The sequence below is a fragment of the Pseudopodoces humilis genome, chromosome 3 (assembly GCF_049639895.1).
Source record: "Pseudopodoces humilis isolate 2021_Gansu_Grassland_sample_001 chromosome 3, ASM4963989v1, whole genome shotgun sequence".
Taxonomy (NCBI): Eukaryota; Metazoa; Chordata; class Aves; order Passeriformes; family Paridae; genus Pseudopodoces; species Pseudopodoces humilis.
The window spans coordinates 84126676-84146229 of NC_142202.1; the positions used below are offsets into that span (position 1 = coordinate 84126676).

The 19554-nt window shown below is 37.6% G+C and overlaps 1 protein-coding gene across 3 annotated transcripts in view; it reads right to left on the minus strand.

The window, feature by feature from the left end:
• KCNQ5 (potassium voltage-gated channel subfamily Q member 5) overlaps positions 1-19554 on the minus strand; it is a 282028-nt gene that overhangs the window by 81054 nt on the left and 181420 nt on the right. For all 3 annotated transcript variants that reach the window (XM_088052801.1, XM_088052800.1, XM_014263536.2), the window contains exon 2: positions 6679-6769. In XM_088052801.1, coding sequence (XP_087908927.1) covers positions 6679-6769 — 91 coding nt within the window. The remainder of the gene's footprint in view (positions 1-6678; positions 6770-19554) is intronic.

The window sequence follows — 19554 nt, forward strand, 5'->3', positions numbered from 1 at the left end:
CATTTTAAGGAGGTAACTCTTGATCTCTGTAGTAAACTCTGGCAAAGCCAAAAAAATTCATACTGCAGGATCTAGCATAAACTATCACAAATCTACATCTGCAGAAAATATTACATTTATTCCTTGGAGATGATTTCCCATGCTACCTTGTTATCACTTAAAGTGATAAAACAAGAAAGAAGACATGTCATAGGAAGAGTATTTGTGTAAGGAATGTTGCTTATTTGTCCTTAAAGGAAGTCCAGGACAGATGGTTTGGTAACCTAAAAGGAGATATGCTTTCCCCTCCTCAAAGAATTATATCCTTATTAATCTGAAGCCTGTCACCCCATCACTGACTTCTAATCCTCCCCATTTTCTGCTCCTAATCTCAAAATCCTCCTACACATTCTGTGTTCTCCAGAGAATGTGGTCTCTTGAAAGGCTGGTTAAAGGCTCTTTTAATATATTTGCCACCTTTGAATATTAATTCTCTTTGTTTTAGGAAACAAAGGGAATCAGAAACTGATTGTTCTCAGTACCAGGATCTTCTCTACTGATTCACTGCATATTGCCATACAATGTCATCAACAAGATAAGCTAAGAAACAGTTCTTATATAGGAACTGATACACAACATAAATTAGTGTAATGTACCTATTTAGAAATTCAACACTGGCTTTTTCACTACAGGTTAGTCCTTGTAATATTAAAAATGTACTAGGCCACGAACTTGTTACATTTATCACTGCTTGTGGTTTTGCTATTTCCACTCATATCTCTTCACAGCACATTGCCAAGCATTTCTGTATACGTGCCCTGTTAATTCAGAGGAACGGAAAATAATTTTGTGGATGGCATTTCATCCAGCAGCCACTGACTTGTGGCAAGTCCAGTGATCCTAACATTGCATATTAATGCTGATTTTTTTGTTAAACACAACTGATTGGTAGTTTTGCTCTGGCAGTGACAAAATCTCTCTTGCCTTCTACTGCATTTGCTGCTGAATGCTGTAGCACTTGAGGTAACTGTTCATAGTTATCCTATCTTCTTCAAGTGTTTCAGTTATGAGATTATTTTTCTCCCTGACTGTAGATCACATTGCAATTTTAATCATCTTTAGTCATCAAACCCGTTTAAGATTTCCTGGTAGAACCTAATATATTGCAATTTTAATTACAATAGAAAAATTATTTTGTTCCGTGTGTGATGTTCAATCTTTTCTTTACAAAGGTAATTTCTGCTTAATGCAGAAGAATAAAAGAAAGGACAAAACATTGCTAACAATATAATCAATCTCATAACGATATCAATAATAGGCTTATGCCAGGATTGAGACATCTTTATTCCCTGCTCTGTTGAAGTGTACTTATCACCCCCAGCATTGTTGACAATATATAGATACCTTCTACTGACAATATATAGATATCTCGAGAGTTTTATGTGCAGTGCCATGTTCTGTTAGGAAATAATTTTTATGGTTAATTTAATCTCTCTCTCATAGCTATAGTGTGTACTTGTTTGTTAGAGAGCTTTGCTGGTTGGTTGGTTGGTAGTGCCAACACTGCCTTCTGAGGGAAGAATTAATTTGAGGACAGCCACTGTTTATAATTCCATCATTTAATTTAGATTTTTGTTTTCTGTCAGACTTCCTTGTAATAACTTTTAATTTCATCGAAGTGCACCCAGCACTTCGATAATTTACATTTCCAGTGGGAAGTCTGTTCTGTTTCTACACAAAGATTCATAAGCAGTTGTGATGAACTCTTGCCCAAATTTTTGTAACAAGTCAGCTCTGACTTGGTCAAATCTGTATACATAATAGGAGAGCATCAATTTAAACAGCAAAGATGTGAAAACATTCATTTTTGTATGGTATATATGGCATATATTTGAAAATATGGAATATTTTCAAAGCTAACAGTTTTTTATGACAGAGTTGAATTGTTTTTTGCTCATGCTATAATATTAGCGTACATTAATCCAAACAAGACTGAAAACATGAAGGTTTTGACCATATCAACATGGTATTTCCCTCTATTATTATGTCTTTGATAACATTAGTGTTGCATGTCTAATGTGATTTTTCAGAGATTTCTAGGAGGAATTTTGAAATTTCAAAGCTAAGATTTGATTTGGAAAATAAAACCCTACAAGTCAGTATTTTTTGAGAAATACTGATTTTGAATTTTGACAAACTCACTGATTTTTAGCCCAGGGATAAATTAATCTCTTTTTCTCAGAAGAAGACTCAAGAAAAAAATTCCAGTGATATAGTCTATACCTTACTGTCATTAGAAATGTATCTTTATTTGCAATCTTTCAAGATAATTTTTTCTTTTTATGCCTTGATAGCTGGTCCTATAGAGCAATCATTAAGTCCTTTGTCAGGTCTGGTGGTCTTTTATCCAAGCATGCCAAGGGGATTCAAGTGATGGTACAATCTAAACTGAAAAATGCTATTTTTTTTTTTTTTATTTGAGCTATCCATCTCCCTTTTTAAATCCACTCTGGCTAGCTTATTAATGCTGTAGCAGATTTGTATGATTACATTCCCGTGGATGGACTTACTTCCTAGGGCAGAGACAAACTGAATATATGCTTGCCTGTCATGGGGAAGCTATACCCAATGTTTTTAAATCAATGTGTATCCTCTTTCTTTTATGTAACAATATTAGGAGAAAAAAATCCTGTAAAGGTACGAATTGCTAGAAGCACACTAGAAGCACAAACTCCTTTTGTGTTCATGTAAGTGACCACAGTACATGGAGAAACCGGCTTTATCCTGTGCATGCTGTCTGCTTTATATCTTTGGGAGCTATTTCTGCCTGAAGAATGTGTTCCTAGAGTACATTTTCAGAGGCCTTTATTCTACAAATCTCGGTACAGCTTTCTACATCAGCCATTTCCAGAGAAAACCACAAACTAGATTTGATAAAACCAGTGATGCAGAAATTCACTTGCGTTTTTCGATCTACCCTTCTTCATTAAAAATTAAAATTACAAAAAAAAAAAGAAAAAAAGAAAATAGCTTTCTCACTTCAAACAAAAATGACATTTTGTTTTCTGCAACCTCAATCTGAGTTTTAAGCCAAAAGTTCTAAAATAATCAAATACACAAGTAATATTTTAAACCAGGTCAAATGAAGCACTTAAATTGATCCAAGACCTATTTTTTTTCACTTCTCAGTTTGTCAAAGCTTCCTGGGTCGACTCAAATTATTTTATTAATTTTCTTGCATTGACAGCAAACAAACAGAAGTGAACCAGAAATTCACATAACTTTCAGCTTTGGCTGCAAATGAAGTTAAAATATAGAGTTTGGTCAAGAGAGTGAATGACCTCCAGTTCCAGATAATATTCTTCCTTGGCTATCTTCCCCAAAAGATTTGATTTTGCCTTCACAGCCTCAGTTTTACTCCCCTTGTGTTTATTATTTGATAAAGTGCTAGCAAATGTACTTGCAGATCAGCAATACACCAAAGATTATTTTCTTGTTGTGTTAGTTGGATTCTTAAACTGCTTGTGGTTTATTTTGATGCTGAAGTAGATTTTTATTCTACTGGCTGTCTGGGATATATCACTGCTACAACTTAAATGCCAGAAATTGTGTGCACAGATGAGGCTAAAACATAATTATCTTTGTGTGTATAAGAGTTTTATCTGATGCTCTCCTTCTGGTTACTCTCATTATTTCTGGACACAAATCTAACCAAATTAATTACTGATGCAACAATCCAACTGTATGTAACATGCACTTATCTGCCTGACTTTCATTTTGAGCATAAAATTCAAGTAATAGAGGTGTTTCCCTTGACAGATTTCCTGATAAGGAGAAGATGCCTTGGAACACAGTAGTAGTACTTGTGTGGATGCCAGAATTGAACCTGGGTCCAGCACAACACAGCAGGGCAGGTTTGCCTCAGATCTGGTAGCAGAGCTCAGGCATTTCTGCAGCCCAGATGAGTCCATTAACCTCTGCTGAAGCTCAGAAGCCCTCAGCTATTACTGCATTCCTAAACGATTTACTTTGAGCTATCACACCCTGCTGCATGTTTCTGAGAGAGTATTTGGGATGCAGTGATTATGAGATATGTTCTCTGCTCCCTTGTAAGGCACAGCTCAGGCAGATAAATGGAATTGACTGATTGGAGAAGAATAATCTTCTCAGCTCCTCTGGCCTTTCTGAGAAGGAGGAAAAGGTTTGCTCAGCTCATCTACACTTCCCTCTTTAATCTCCCTGTGTAATTGTGAATAGCTGCAATATGTCAAAAGCCACAGGTGCCAGTGCACACAGCAGCTCAGGTATTAAGTTGAAGGAACATTACATTAGCTTTTTAGCCAATTAACATGGCTGGAGGGAGACCATCTGGAATAAATCTGCAAAACAAACAGTTCACAGAAACCCAGCAGGCAGCTCTATGGATTGTTACATTTGTACGGTACTTCATTAGAAAATATATATCTTCTATTTCAAGCACAAAGCACAAACAGTATTAAACCAGATCTGATAGTTAATACAGCTGTCTTACTAAATGACACATTTGGAAGATCTGTGTGAATCACTGCAAGGAAAAGGTTGCAAAAACTCTAGTGGCTGCAGTTAGGTGTCAGCACAGCCAAAACAACAGCTCCTGAGTTAATGTAGAAATGTATTTTCCTCTTGGTTTGTGGCTGTAAAAGTCTGTTTTGATAACACTGTTAATATCAGCTAATGATTCAGTATGTAGAGAAGGAATAAACCACGCATCAGCAAACTGCAATGAAGCAGTCAGTTTAGCATGCTTCTGGAACTTCATACTTTGCTATGTTTATATTTTTCTCCATTAGAGACCCACAGCAGGAGATGCAAAATTTGTCATCACTAGGTTTATTCCTGACAAAGTTTTGTTGAACACAGTAGGCTATAGTATAGAAATGCTGGATGAGGCTAGTATTGATGCTTCAAGGATCAACCATCCACCCTCTTCTTCCTTAAGTCCTATTCCATGTTCAGAGGATGCCTTGGTATGTACAGTCAGAACAGTTAAGATGGACAAAGCTCATTTTTGAAGCCTTAGTGGCAAAAAGCACCAAAGTTTCCCCCAGCAGACACTGAGCAGCTCTGCTCAGCTGATGGACACCTCTCCAAGGACTGGTGTACGAGCAATCAGAGCTCAGCACACCTCTACCCAGTGCTGGGAGCAAGGCCAGGCTTTCACAGAGCTCCTGCTCACTGTGGCTCCTGTGAGACCCCTGGCACAGTACAGGGAACCAGCCAGCTGAGGAATCAGCAGTGGTAAGTGTACCAGCACAATCAACAAATACGTGGCTCTTGGGAAATGCATATTTTATGTCAGAACAAATGGCATTTCTGCAACCAATTTGCATAAGTATACAGGGAAACAGATTACTTGTCACAAAAGCACCTTTTATTACAAATAGAGTATTTTCGGACTAATCAGATTTTCCTGTTTTCTATACCAAAAAATCTTAGCAATTAAGATACCAGTTACAATAATATAATTAGCTGCAGAACATTAAAACAAACTTCCATTTACCAAGTTTTGTTCAAATTTGTAAATAATGGGTCTAGGTATGGGTGCAGGTTTAAATCTGACCTTTTTTACCTGGTTTAATGTCACCTTGTCTTTTCTTCAGAGAAAGAGAAAGCACTAATATGGCAAGGAAGAAAAAGGCAACATTTAGCATGGTTCTCCCTAATTAGCCCTGCTAAGAAACCATACAGTGGAGCAGAACACCACATACCTGCACCTAAGCCAGTTCTGGACATTTAGTTCAGGTATTTGATGCAGTGGCCCATTGTGCTGTAAAGACACAGCACACAACATAATTATGCTTATCAGCCTGCTCACGCCATAATTAATTAGGGATCCATTCTGAAGACCAGAGCTTTTGGGTATACACAACGATGACAATTAGAATGTTGGCATTTGTCAACAGTTACTTCACCTCAGGCACTACTTAACAAGCCACAGTCTGCTGAATACATGGAACTGAAATAACCATGGTAACTCTGGGCACATGGTGACGTTTTAATATTTGCTATTGCCTATCCTCAGGCCATCACTTGCAGAACTAAATGGCCCATCAAGAAGCAGATGAATAAAGCGGCGCCTGTACAATGCATGAAAAGTGTTAAGCACTTTTAGGGATTAAAGCCACTTTCATTTACCTCAGAAGGGAAAAAGGAGAGATAAACATAATACAAAAGCACGCATTATGAAGAAATAATGAAACTACCACATCCTACTGCAGCAACTGCTAATAAATTGTCAGTATCTACCAATAGCTAGCCCAAATCCGTATCTAAGATACCAAAATTAATTCCTATTTTAAGTGTCTCTTACTACATACTGACTTTATAAAAGACAGCAGCAATATCAAAGGTCTTTCATGCTCAGTCACTGCCAAACTGCAGTAGAAAATCTATCAGTTATAAACCACAGCAGTTCTGAAGCAAAGAAGGGGATGCAGGACCGTACTCTACTAGCACTGTCTTGCTATCTGTCCTGTTTTTAAATAAAAAAGATGGTGAAATCCTCTATCTTATAATTTTTTCATCCTTCCAAGGAAAACTCTGATTTTTTTTTTTAAGTGTTCAGTCACTGTATTATATTACTTCTTCCATGGGAAGAGAGATTTTTAGAATGTATACAAAAGTATATGTAAAACTCTTGTATTTAGAATTTTCACTTACCAAAATGAAGAGACAACCAGAGGCAAGTTTTGTGTGTTCAGGAATAGTAGAAAACACGGACAAAATCAAGCAACCAAACACAAGGAGAAAACTGAAAAAGAAAGAATATTAACAATTGTTAATATTTTACAGTACCCTGATCCAGTATCTATATTGATTGTACTTCACCGACATTAATGTAAGACTGTCTCTGTACAGTCTTCATTAGTAGAGAGGAATACAGCTACCACTTAACTTAGTTCATTAAAGACATTAGAATAATAACCTGTTATGAAATCTCTATGTTTCTGAGCAGCACTGCTAGAATTCAGAGAAATAAGATTTTCTTGGGAAAATGACCCAATGTACACAGAGATTACTTTTTGTATCACAATCCTGTACCTTTATGCAGTCCAGATAATCTAAGTGCTTTTAAAGTAAGATGTCCAGTAGGAGGTTTGCTTCCCAGGTCTGAAAAATCATTTCACCTACAACTGGCCACAAATACCTGCTGCATAAGCTTACTGAAGAGCTAAGTAATATATTGCACCTATCTATCCATCCGAAACAACCTCCTTCTGAGCAACAGCCTTCATGTACAAAAAACCTGAAGTGAGAGGTAGAGATATGGCATCACTGTCCTCAATGAACAGGCTCCATTCTGGGAACCAATTTAGTATCATACAATCCACTGAAGAAGTGGAAACAATTACACAAGCCAGGCAGTTATAATGAGGAAAACTTGAGCACAATTTTGAGTTTACATGACCCTGTATGTTTCATGATTCTGATGAACACAGGCAAAAAAAGCTAAATCTTTTTGTGAGGAAGATCCAAACAAATGGTATCACTGCAGAAATTCTTGCACATGCTATGTCCAACCCTTAGCAGTCACAGCACACGTGTTTGTGGACACGAGCCAGCAGAACTGGTATTGCTGTGACACATAAACTGTTGGTGGTAAGGATCATCCTTTCCTCTTGCACTGCTTTACCAACAATACCACTGTGCTAGTGAAACCATCTACAAACTGGATCAGAAAAGAGATTCATTTTACCCACAGTATCATGAACTGACTAATCAGCACCCAGTAATAATTGATTCTACCAATGTTTTGCTAAATTCCTTCTTGAAACACTTGTCAGTCATGCTGCACAATGAGTCAGCCAACAAAAAACAGGTCTTTGACTATTGTCTGAATTGCTGGCACTCATTAGCTGATGTTCTAACCCACATGAATAGGTATTGTAATTAATGAAGATACATATCCCTCCCTGCCCTTATCTTGACCCGTGAGCCTTTCATTATACTTTCTCTCCTCCATCCAGCTGAGGAAGGGGAATGATAGGGAGGCTTTGGTGGGTACCCAGTGTCCTGACAGGGTCAATGCACCACACACTGTGAAACCCCTGCCCCCAAAGATTGCAGAACTTGGCTGAAAAAGGCCATGGTCTGACTTTGAAGTGAGCTCTGCTTTGAGAAGGAAGTTGGACTGGAAGACTCACAGAGGCTTTTTTCAACCTATATACTTCTGTGTTTCTGACTACTGGATATAACAATATATTATTGCATTTGCATACACTTGTGCTTCAGGAGCTATGATTACTTTTCCCCACAGAACATATGGACTTTTCATAATGATGTAATATAGGAGTGCTATAATATATTCAATACATTACATACAAATATAAGTCTAGTCTTCAGAATTTCTAGTAGAAAATCTTTATCTGCAATACAATATGACTTTGGAAGCACATTTTGTAGCTTATTACTTAACTGCTGGGGAGAAGTTCTACTCTGAAAATCAAATATGGTAGAAGTTTGTGTATAAATTTTATTAAGGACTGTAAATAAATCAGTATCCAGGAAGATAAAGTGGACATTTGGCATACACCATTGGCAAGTCTTATCTTCTAGACTAGAGAAAGGTGAAGATCAATGCATGCTTCAAGATTTAATAAAAGCTCAAGACTCATGCAAAAACTCAGGCACAAGTACAGGCTGGTCAGAGGATAGATCAAAAGTAGCCCTGAGGAGAAAGACTTGGGGATGTTTCTGGACAAAAAGTTCAACATGACTTGACCTGTTGGGACATCACCTAGAGGAGAGCCACTAAACTGACCAGAGTGCTGGACCAGTTCCCTTGAAGACAGGCTGAGAGACTCAAGGTTGTTCAGCATCTTCAGAAGTGAAGGCTCCAGGAAGACCTTAGAGCAGCCTTCCATCACCTAAATGGGGCCTACAGGAGAGCTGGGGACGGGCTTCTCACAAGGGCATGTAGTAGTAAAGACAAGGGACAAGGCATTAAGCTGAAGGATGTAAGATTCAGATGAAGTTCTTTACTGTGAGGGTGCACTGGAGCACGTTACCCAGAGAACTTGTGGATGCCGCATTCCTAGAGGTGTTCAAGGTTAGGTTGGATGAGCATCCTGGTCTAGTGGAAGGTTCTCTGCCCATGGCAGTGGGGTTGGAACTGGATGATCTTAACATCCCTTCCAACTCCAAACCATTCTGTGATTCTATTTTTCTGTGATTCTATTTTTCTGATTCTGTGACTCTGTGATAAGTGACAAAAATCCATCTTGTGAACAATTTTTCTCCCCTTCACTTCACTTTATAAAAAAGGAAAAATCTCATAGAACATTACTGGTAGTTTCAGCTGCTACAGCCTTCAGATGCAACCCCCCTATAATTACATCCTACTGACATAGGCATAAGTGTGGTTTCTTCTCATTAAGGCTTGCATGGAGGGCAAAATAAAATTAAGAAGTGACTAAGAATCTACAGTAAAAAAACGTAATTTCCTTTTGCTGAATTTTTTAGACCTGAATCAATTAAAATGACATTTGCTTACTTCCTTCATGTTTAGGTATTAAAAATTGCTCGTTTGATTTTATTCCTGTAACACTGACTAAATTGGAGGCCCAGTTGACCCAATCACACAGTAACAGTTTTCACTTGGGAGAGATTTCTTATAGCACAATTATGGAAAACAGACACAGCAGGAAAAAATAAAATTTCTTGTTCCCATATCACAGTTGGAGACCATGCCACAGTAAAGGTAAGGGACTTGCCTAAGGCTACACAGAAAATCTTTACATGTGGAATAAACCTGAACCTTTTAAGTCACAGCCCAGTCCTACACAAAACCATCCTCCATTCACCCACCACTTGCTTTGCCATAGTCTGTCAGGAGTATGATTTAGAATATCACTGTGGGCAAGGTGTTTATTCACAATAGATGGGAAAAGTGAGTCAGGAGAGGGAATGAGTACAGTTAAGCAGTGTATTAATCAAAATAAAAGCAAATATTCAGGAAAGCCAGGTGCAGCATGGCTTAGCACCTGGTTGGCATAGTTCTGCAATTTATCCATGAAAAGCAGAAACAATTGTCACAGAAATACATAAAAATAGTATTGGAAAGAAATTTTTCCAAACTTCTATAACTCTTGCTCTCAGTTTTTCTAGAAACTCAAAAGGGCATGGAGCATCATTATAAATTATTATTATTATTATTATTATTATTATTACTACTATTAAAGAACAAAAGAAAAATTTTGACATTTATCCACCCACACATTCAAATTTTGCCCCATCTGCCCCTCATTCCTCCCTCCAACACAAAACACTTATTTTAGTGCCACTCAGGACATTATGTCCATAATTAAACTCTAAGCCCCTTTGTGGAGGGGAGAAACCCAGTCCTACTAGCCTGGCAAAACTAAAAGCATACATTTAGGTGCTGTAAAACACAACACAACAGCAATAAAAGTGGAATATTTTCAGTAGTTTATATATCAGAGAAGTGCTTTCCTTCAAAGTAAACTACTAGTGAGGCTTCACAAGTTATCTTTTTAGCGCAATCTGTTTACTCAGACCATGCAACGAAAGCACCTCTCCTTTTTCCCAGCTGGAACTGAAGGCATGAAGAACGCAGCAATAACTTTCACCTGGCTGAATGTTAAATGAGGATCTGCCCAACAAAATAAATCCCTAAGGTTCAAACATCACAGTGGTCAAAGTTTATCAGAAATTGTTCTTTCCTATTGGGAATTATTTCTCCAGTGACAGATGAAGTGTAGACGATTGCATTAAGCCCTGGATAGTAATTTGATAACCCTCAATCAAAGAAAAAGTATATTCCCATGCCATCATTTGAACTGTGTGCTGCGATACATGCTGTACAAGACCATGCTGCTGTAGGTAGAGAGTAGTAAAAAGCAAAACACAGAGCAATTATATTTGGCCTCTAGTGATTCGATCTGGATCATATAATTGTTCAGGCTGAAAAAAACAGATGGTTTTTCCTCATGCATTCACTATCAGACAGTAAAACATATGCCTTAGGCAGCAACTTTCCATAAAATTATTCAAGTACTGCCATAGCCTTGTATTTTATGAAAAGCAGCAACTTCCATTTTGTTTCATCAGTAATCAGTTTTGTTGCAGAACCTTTCATCTTATTCCCTGCTCCTGAAAGCATATACTAATTGGAGAAAAGCCAGTTTATGAAAGATAATATAACTCAGAAGCTTTGATATTTAATCAATCTACCTCTCATAAACTTTTCTAATTGGTTAATTAGGACCTACCAATTCTCCATTTATATAATTTTCAGTAGAATTTTACTACTGGTTGATTTAAGAGCTGTTCATATGGAAGACGATGTTTAGCTTAAAGCAATTGTTAAATTATTCAAGGAATACCATAAAGACAAAACATACACCCTGGGAAGATCTTTAAGAGCTATTTTGCTACATGACTTACTGCTAGAATTAAAATAATTGAAAGTTAAACATCTGAAAACTTTTGTGGTCTCTTCTGTAAATAATAAAAATATATCACCGTTTAAGCGGCATAAATAAGTGATTAGACCACCAGAGTTATTTTCCAGTATTATTTGAGGTCTGATTTCATCCTCATACAGGTAAGGGCATTCAGGATTATGACCAAAACTGTTTGCAAGCCATTGGTAGTGCCATTATCCTGGATTTTGTATGGAAGGTAGAAAATATTTGAAAGCTTTTGCCTACTCTAACTAAAACCAAAAAGTAGCTCTTACTTTTCTCCCTGACATACTAATGCAGTTTCTTGCAAATTTAGAGGAAGTTGTTTGCACTCATGAGGTCTGAGCCTACAAAGAAGCTATTTGAGCCCCTGCATAAGTAATTATTTCCACAGCAAGGGGCAGTGACCATGCTTTCTTGACAGTGATCAGGATCTTGCTGAGTTGAGTACCCAAGTGCTGCCTTTACATGATTTTTTAATCCTGGAATGCATAAAATCTGTGTGAGGCATTAGATAAATAAATGCACTGAAGATTATACTGGACGGATAGCACAGGTTTAGATAAATGGGTAAAATACCCAGAGGAAACCCTATTGAAAAAAAAAAAAAGAAAGGAAAGACAGTCTATAATAGGACTATTATACTTTCATGGGTACTATTAATTTTGGTGAACAATTCTCACAAAAAGCAAAAGGACAGATCTGCCTTGGCTAGATGTTATCAGCACTCTCATCCCTTGTGATGCATGAAGGGAAGAATTTACAGATTCAGTATCTCATGCTGGGGAAGACAGAAGAAAAAAACATCATCTCCTGGACCAGGAGTTACTTTTATACATGCACACAATTTTCAAGGCCCCAGGTTCCCACAGAGGAGGAATTATGCATATTGTTCACCTGAGAGCTGGTGTACCACCTTCCATCCCAGAGCAGACGTGAATGCTCAGGGCAGGATGGCAGCACAGACCTGACAGCCCCCTCAGCCTCTGGGCACTTCCTGGTGCCTCTGAGCAGACAGCTACCCTGATGGCTGGGAATGCCTTCTCTGATAGGATATGGGAAGGGAAACGCTGAAGCATTTTCTTCAGGAAGAACTGAAAATGAAAACATCATCTAATGCAGGCGTGAGGTGGACATTTACACAGGTCCTGCGGTATCTCCCTTAAAAAGTAATCTTTTCAACATTCCTATAAAACAGATAATGCACTGCTGACATGGTGGAAAAGAATACAGTTTAACAGTTTTGATAACGCAAGCCATGTGGATTAAATTTTCCATCATTTATAGTTTCAGTGTGACTTGTTTATGCAAGAAAATGAGATATGACAAAGGTTATTACAATTTGTTAAGCATGTTTGACAAAAGCTGCATGGAAAATAAGCACTCTTCCATAGAAAAAGCTCATAAATTTCTTCTGTAGACTTCCTTTAGAATGACTTGCACTTCAGCCTTTCCTTCAAATGGAAGAGTGTAGCATGTTGAGGGCTTGATACTGCACCGCCTTCTACTCAGAAATAATACAACCTTGGCCATGGAGAGGTAGAGTATGAAGACCTCACAGTCTTAGAATGGGAAAATAAACTCGATAGGAAACTTAGTAAATAATCTTTGAGAAAAAATGTATTGCAGCAAACCTGTCTTCTTATATATTCTTTCTTTGGGTTAATTGCTACCTTTTTCAGAAATACAGAAATTTGAACTGAATTTCATGTCTGACTGTTCTAAACTGATCTTAAACTGATCATACTGCTGAAGCAACTTATTTAGAAAGCTGAGTTTTGTCAGGCTGTGATGGATAAATTCTGTTTTAAAAATATTTTTCATTGCACTGTGGGATATTTACTCTTTCTAAAAATTAGGACAGTTTATCAAAAATGAAACAGTTTACATTTCCATAGTGAAAATAAAAGTGCTGTCAACCTAAATTGATCTTTTCTGTCATATTTTTAAGGAATTGTTTTAGCAGAGTCTACTAAGTGATAGTTTTTGGCTTCTATTGACAAGGCAATGAAGAGGCTATAACTCTTTGGAGATGATACCAAAACAAAGCAAATCAAATAGCTCAGGCACCTATGGGGCACAAATATAAGTATCATTAAATGCACATTTGATAACCCATTCCATCACAGACAAAAAAAAACCACATCAAGGTAAGTTTCTCCATGGTTCTAAAAAAGGAGGCATTGTACTTCCTTGGGCAAGCACATTTGCTCAAAACAAAACAAAACAAAACAAAACAAAACAAAACAAAACAAAACAAAACAAGAAATGCTTTTTTCTTAATGCTCAGAGATACTTGTGACCTAGATATTTTCTATTTTCACTTACTTCAACAGGAGATAAGAGAAAAATAAGAATAAAACACGTGCTCCTCCAGATTTTAACCATTTTAATGATTGGGAAGAATTATACTGATTTGCCTCAAACCTGTAGAAAATGACAAAATGCTCCTTTTATCATTCTCAAGCTTTTTGTAGACCAAAATTTTCAAATCTGAGTGCTTAATTTAGTAAATAAAATTTGTATTTAGACAACTCTGTAGGTTTTTTCTTTTGCATCAAATAGCTCCAACACCCAGTGACAAGTCTGGTAGCTTACATAGCAACCTTTGCTTGACCATAGACACTTCACAAGAAAATTAATTTAAAATATGTATAAAAACTGTGCTGTCTTTAACACTGAACATAGGTTGCAGAATTTATATAATTTTTTAGAACATATACAAAATTAAGATAAAAACTTTTTTATAATGAAATAGAGAAAATTTAAAGAATTACAATATGAAGCCGGAGAAGTGAAGACCACTATATAACCTTTTTTTTAAAATAATTTTACTATTTCAGTCTATTTTTTTCTAACTATTATTACAGCCTAGGGCAAAAGGAAGTACTCAAATAACCTTTTTCTGTAAAAGTGTTTGCATACTGTACTTAGATGTCTTGCTAATGAGAAAAATAATTCTTAATATTAGAACTGTATAGATGTGAAAGGAAGAAATGTGTTCTGCAATCACCAGCATAATCCACTATAAAAATCAGCATTTTGGGTCTTTGGGATTTACAATAAAAATACTGCTACTACCACGTTTGGTTGCTTTTTTCTTTTTTTTTAACTTACAAAGCAAATGTAAAAGAACAGAAAGATTTTTGGGCTGCTGGGTACTTTTTATGCCACAAGAGTTGTCTGTTTGCTTGGTGCTCAGAGTGCAGCTCTGGCTCTGGCAGAGCCAAGGTGTGATTTACTGCAGCAGGGCCAGACATTGTGGCCTAATCGACCATCAGTGGCCAATGGTGCCAACACTGGCTTTGGCAGCTAAAACTAAGAAGGAAACATGCTGTGTTGGGAGAAAAACAGCCCGCCTACCTTATCCTCTGGAGTTAATCCCACTCTGTGATTCGCTGGATCCCTGAGTGCTGCGGCAGGGAATGACATCCCAATGGCAGCTGATGGCCTGCACCATTACATGCTGAGGACGGCCATTAGAATAATTTTAGCTTTGGTAAAACACCACTTTCCTAGACAGTTCCTGGGTATGGTCTGGGAGTTACCATGTATCTGGCTGAAATTTTCCTCTGTACTTGCCTGTATCCATCTTTTACTATGGATAGGTACTTCTGGATGTCAAGTTATTGTGTTGAATAAACACTATCATAAAAGCCTATTTAGCAAATGAGCTGTAATTTACATCCTAAGGACATGTCAGAGCACAAGCCTGCCAGAGTTCTAGAAGCATTTGGACAATGCTCTCAGGCACATAGTCTGATTCTTGGGGCTGTCCTGTGCAGGGCCAAGAGCTGGGCTTTGATGGTCCCTGTGGGTACCTCCCAACTCAGAATATTCTTTGATTCTGTGATTTCAGTACTGTTTTACATCTTAATCAAAGGTAAAGATGGGGACAAAATCTATTGAAAATTTAATCATTCAAATTCAGGTGCCTGTTTGACATATTTTAAAACTTGGGGTTAAGACAATTAGCCCAACTTGATTATGAGATGTTGATACTGTGGGAGGCACTCAAGGCAGCTGTGCATTTTCACCTAAAATACTTCATCCTATCGAAGAGCTGGGGAACAAGAATCAGTTTCCTCATTTCTCTTATTTTTCTCCAGTAGTATATTATATACTGGATTTTGCTTTGGTTTTACATTTGTTTTTCTTTGATATATAGTCACCAACATTGACAATTAGGGAGTTTTTCAGGGGAAAGGACACTCAAATTCATTCATACAGAGATAGTGTACAGTAGCACATAAGCAAATGTTGTTTCTTTTAACCATATCTCTCAAGAAGGCATCTTAGCAACCCTTGTCTACTTCTACAAATTTTTTATCCTTGCAGAAATGTGAACAAGAAAGTACCCACAGTGGACAAAGAAGTACCCACAAATTCTCCAATAATAGCTTTCCAGGCTGCAAAAGTAACATGGTTGTTCTGGCAGTAATGCTTAAGTCCATGATATAGATGAAGAATCTATAGGATACTTGGCTTTGTATGGAGATTCCAATTTATTTGCTGTCATTAAATGTGTTTATCTCACATGTTAACCAGAATAGTAGATAAGAAAATAAAGCACTTTAAAAAAAGATTTCTTTTTAAATAAAATAAAAATTAAGTGGAAACATCAGAGCTTTGAGATGTATTGTACCACATCATTGGTTGGCTGTGGGAGGAATGGTACAAAGTGATAAAAAATCAGAGATACTAATTAATCAGATCACTTTATGATTATTCAATTCTGCAAGCTGATTAAGACAGGAATGATTTATCATATTTGATACACTGAAACACAGAAGAATGTTTTTGAGCACTCCATTGTGGAGTGTTAAAAAGGAGAATGAAGAGGCAAGAGCAAGTCTGTCCTGAAAAAAACCCCATTTATTCATGATGGAATAAAAAAAAGTAATAAGCATAACAGTATTTACAAGTCTAGGCTACCTTACTGCCTCAGTATCCCTCACAACTACAACAGAAATCTAAGCAGCCACAAATGTCAGGGCTCATTAAACTTGGCAGAAAAATGCTGTAATGTTATCAAGAATTAGCATTTTAAAAATTTCTTTAATGCGCCAAGATCTAGGTCTTCTTTCTCTAACTTTATTTACTCCTAGTAACGAATTGCTGGGTTTTGGTTTTTGTTGAAACCCTACAGACCACTTCAGTGGAAGCATGGCTTGTGTTGGGAATTATGATCTAACTCATAAATATCACTGTAGCAGAGAAGATGCTGTTAATTTCCTATAATTTTCTCCCAGTAGTAAACAAGGATATAAATGGAACACAGAATATTTTTCTAACATAATGCACTGTTAGTATTAAACTTACTTCTAAGAATCAATCATGGTGCTTTAGCTCAAGAGTGTTCAGTTTTATACCACACCATTAGTCTTGTCTTCCATAATCTAAATAAATCCTGCACTTTCTGGAATCTGAAGTGCCCTTTCTTGTTGTTAGGCAGCAGTACTAACAGACCAGAACCTGACTGCAGAAGCATGTGAGATTGCAAGAGAAGAATCCCATCTTGAAAGGTTCAAATGACAATTACAATTTCCTGGGTTTAACTTACAGCAACACTTTTCTTCTCTCTATGCTCATCCATATAGTATTGACAGGAAAGCTGCACAAAGTCTCAAAGCTGAGGGTGCACTGGCGTATCCGCCTATTTCCTCATATGCCTAAGTTTCTTTGTGTTTAAAAGCAAAGAGAAGAAATACACTTTGTCAAGCACTAGGTCTTGCTGGAGAGGGTACAACAAACAGCTCATGGCTGTGTATCACACATTACCTTCAGAACAGAAAACTTCTTGCGGTGCTGTTTATGTCTTGAGACCTAAAGCAAGATGTAACACTTCCTTTTCACAATAAGCCTTTATTCTGTCCAGGTCTCTATAGTCAAAGCCCAATGATGTGACTAATTTCCTCTATTTTTCAGGGTCTTTTATCTCATAATCACTCCAACTGGAAGGAGTGCTACATAATTTCTTCCGTGCACCACACAAGATATTCAGAGGTCCCTACCAGGAGGGCTGCAGAGCACACCAGCAGTGACTGCAGGGTGGAAGGGCAGTGCTGGTGTGCCCACAGCAGGGCCTGCCTCTGCTGGGCTGTCTGTCCAGCTGCTGCTCACACGCCTGGCTTCCATGTGCCAAAGCTCTGCTTCTGCGCTGCTTCGGCAACAGTAATGTTTCTGTTTCAATAATGAGTTATTTTATTAAATGCTGAGTTGCAAAGGTTCTGGAACAACTGTTGCACTTATGCAGAATGTTAAATACACAGAGATCACTTATTTTCCGTATGGGGAAAAACTTGCCCTTTGATCTTAAACACATTAAAGCTGCTGCTTGCCTGTTTGAAACAACACATGAGGGTGCTTTTACTTTCCAACATTTTATCTTACAGTGGCTTGCACTCTTTGCCAAAATTGTTCTGCACAGAAATTTGTGTGAAACAAGTTTGCATTTATCAGACATATTGCAGGCACAGAGATGGTCTTAAGTGAATTTTATTTCAGCAGATCAATTTCCTTTCACACAGGATGATCCTGTAAGCACTTAACGAAGTTTTTAAGGCCAGGCTGGATGGGGCTTTGAGTAATCTGATCTAGTTGCAGGTGTCCCAGCCTGCAGCAGATGCGTTGGACACAATGATCTTTAAAGGTCAGTTCCAGCCCAAACCATTCTATGATTCTATGATTCTGTGATTCCATGTGCATAGTTTCATCACAGATGATTGCAATGCACATGCTGAACACTGCATACTTCCAAGGCTGGAGAAGAAGCCCTGGAGATCCCTTTGTAAACCACACAGTTGAAGTCAGTTTCTTGGAGCTTCAACATACAAAGTATAAGCCTTCAGTAGTTGTATGGACTGTACTAGTAAACAGGATTGTAATTCCCAGAACAGGCTGACATGCATCTCTGCTAGAAGGAGGAAAACACTTCTATCAGTACAAGGAGGTTCAGTCGGTTGGTATATTTCAGCTAAGAACGACTCCTGGTTCTTTGAGAGCCAAAGCAACATCTCTCTGTGACTCCCAACACAGAGTAATACTCTCTCCAGTGTACTCAGTCCAGACAACTCCATCATAAGACACAGTGGTGCTGTTTTCCTGCATTAACAATGTGAAGCTGAGATACATGATAATTTTGCCTCCTACAGTTCATAAATCTTCACATTAAAAATCAGTACAGGGTAGGCAATGAATAGCTTTTGCAAATTATGAGCCTCTGAGAGTCTAAATTTTTAACTGTCTTTAAAATATTAACTCAAGTGCATAGAATTGTGTTAGAATTGAGAATTGGTCCTTCCTAGGCTAGGAGTGATTAAAGCTATGTATGGTGCCCAGACAGAGCACTTCCAGCACAGCCAGGAATTGTTCCTAATTGAGATACACCAGCCAACTGCACCTCCTTGTAGTGAGAGCACTGCTTTTCTCTTTCCAACAGAGACGCATGTCTGCCTGTCCCCTGATTCCTCAGGAAGCCTGACAAGTGGAAGAGTGGATTCAGGGTGAGCCAAAAACATTTTATATATTTATGTGTAAAAAATGTGTTCTGCTCTTTTCATATATTCTGTGATCCATTATGAACATTTATTTACGTAGCTTTACACAATGAATGTTGAACAGGACTGGGTATCTTGATTTAAGTGAAAAATCAAGTAGCAGTATCCATCCATTCATATGAGAGCACACAGATAAAAAAGTAACCCAATCAACCAATATATCAAGGCAACAGAAGATCATTTAGTCAAAACTTCCTATAAAACTGTATGAAATAAACTGTGATGACAAATAAATAATCAAGAATCTGTTTGCTAGAGTCAACATATTAATCTCTAATGAAACTCAAGTTACACTGGCTTCTTTTACAAAGGAAGTTTGTAAAAATCACAATCCTATGCTGGCTGGAAGGGACCTCCAGCAGTTACCTTGTCTAGTCCCTGCAGAAAGCAAGTTCAATTACATCAGCTTGCTCAAGGTCGTGTCCAGTCAAGCGGTGAGTGTCTGCAGGAAAGGAGGCTGTGACCTCTCTGGACAGCCTGGTACAACACCTGACTGACTGCACAGTTACATTTTTTTTCTTAACATGTATATTCAATTCTTACATAAAAAC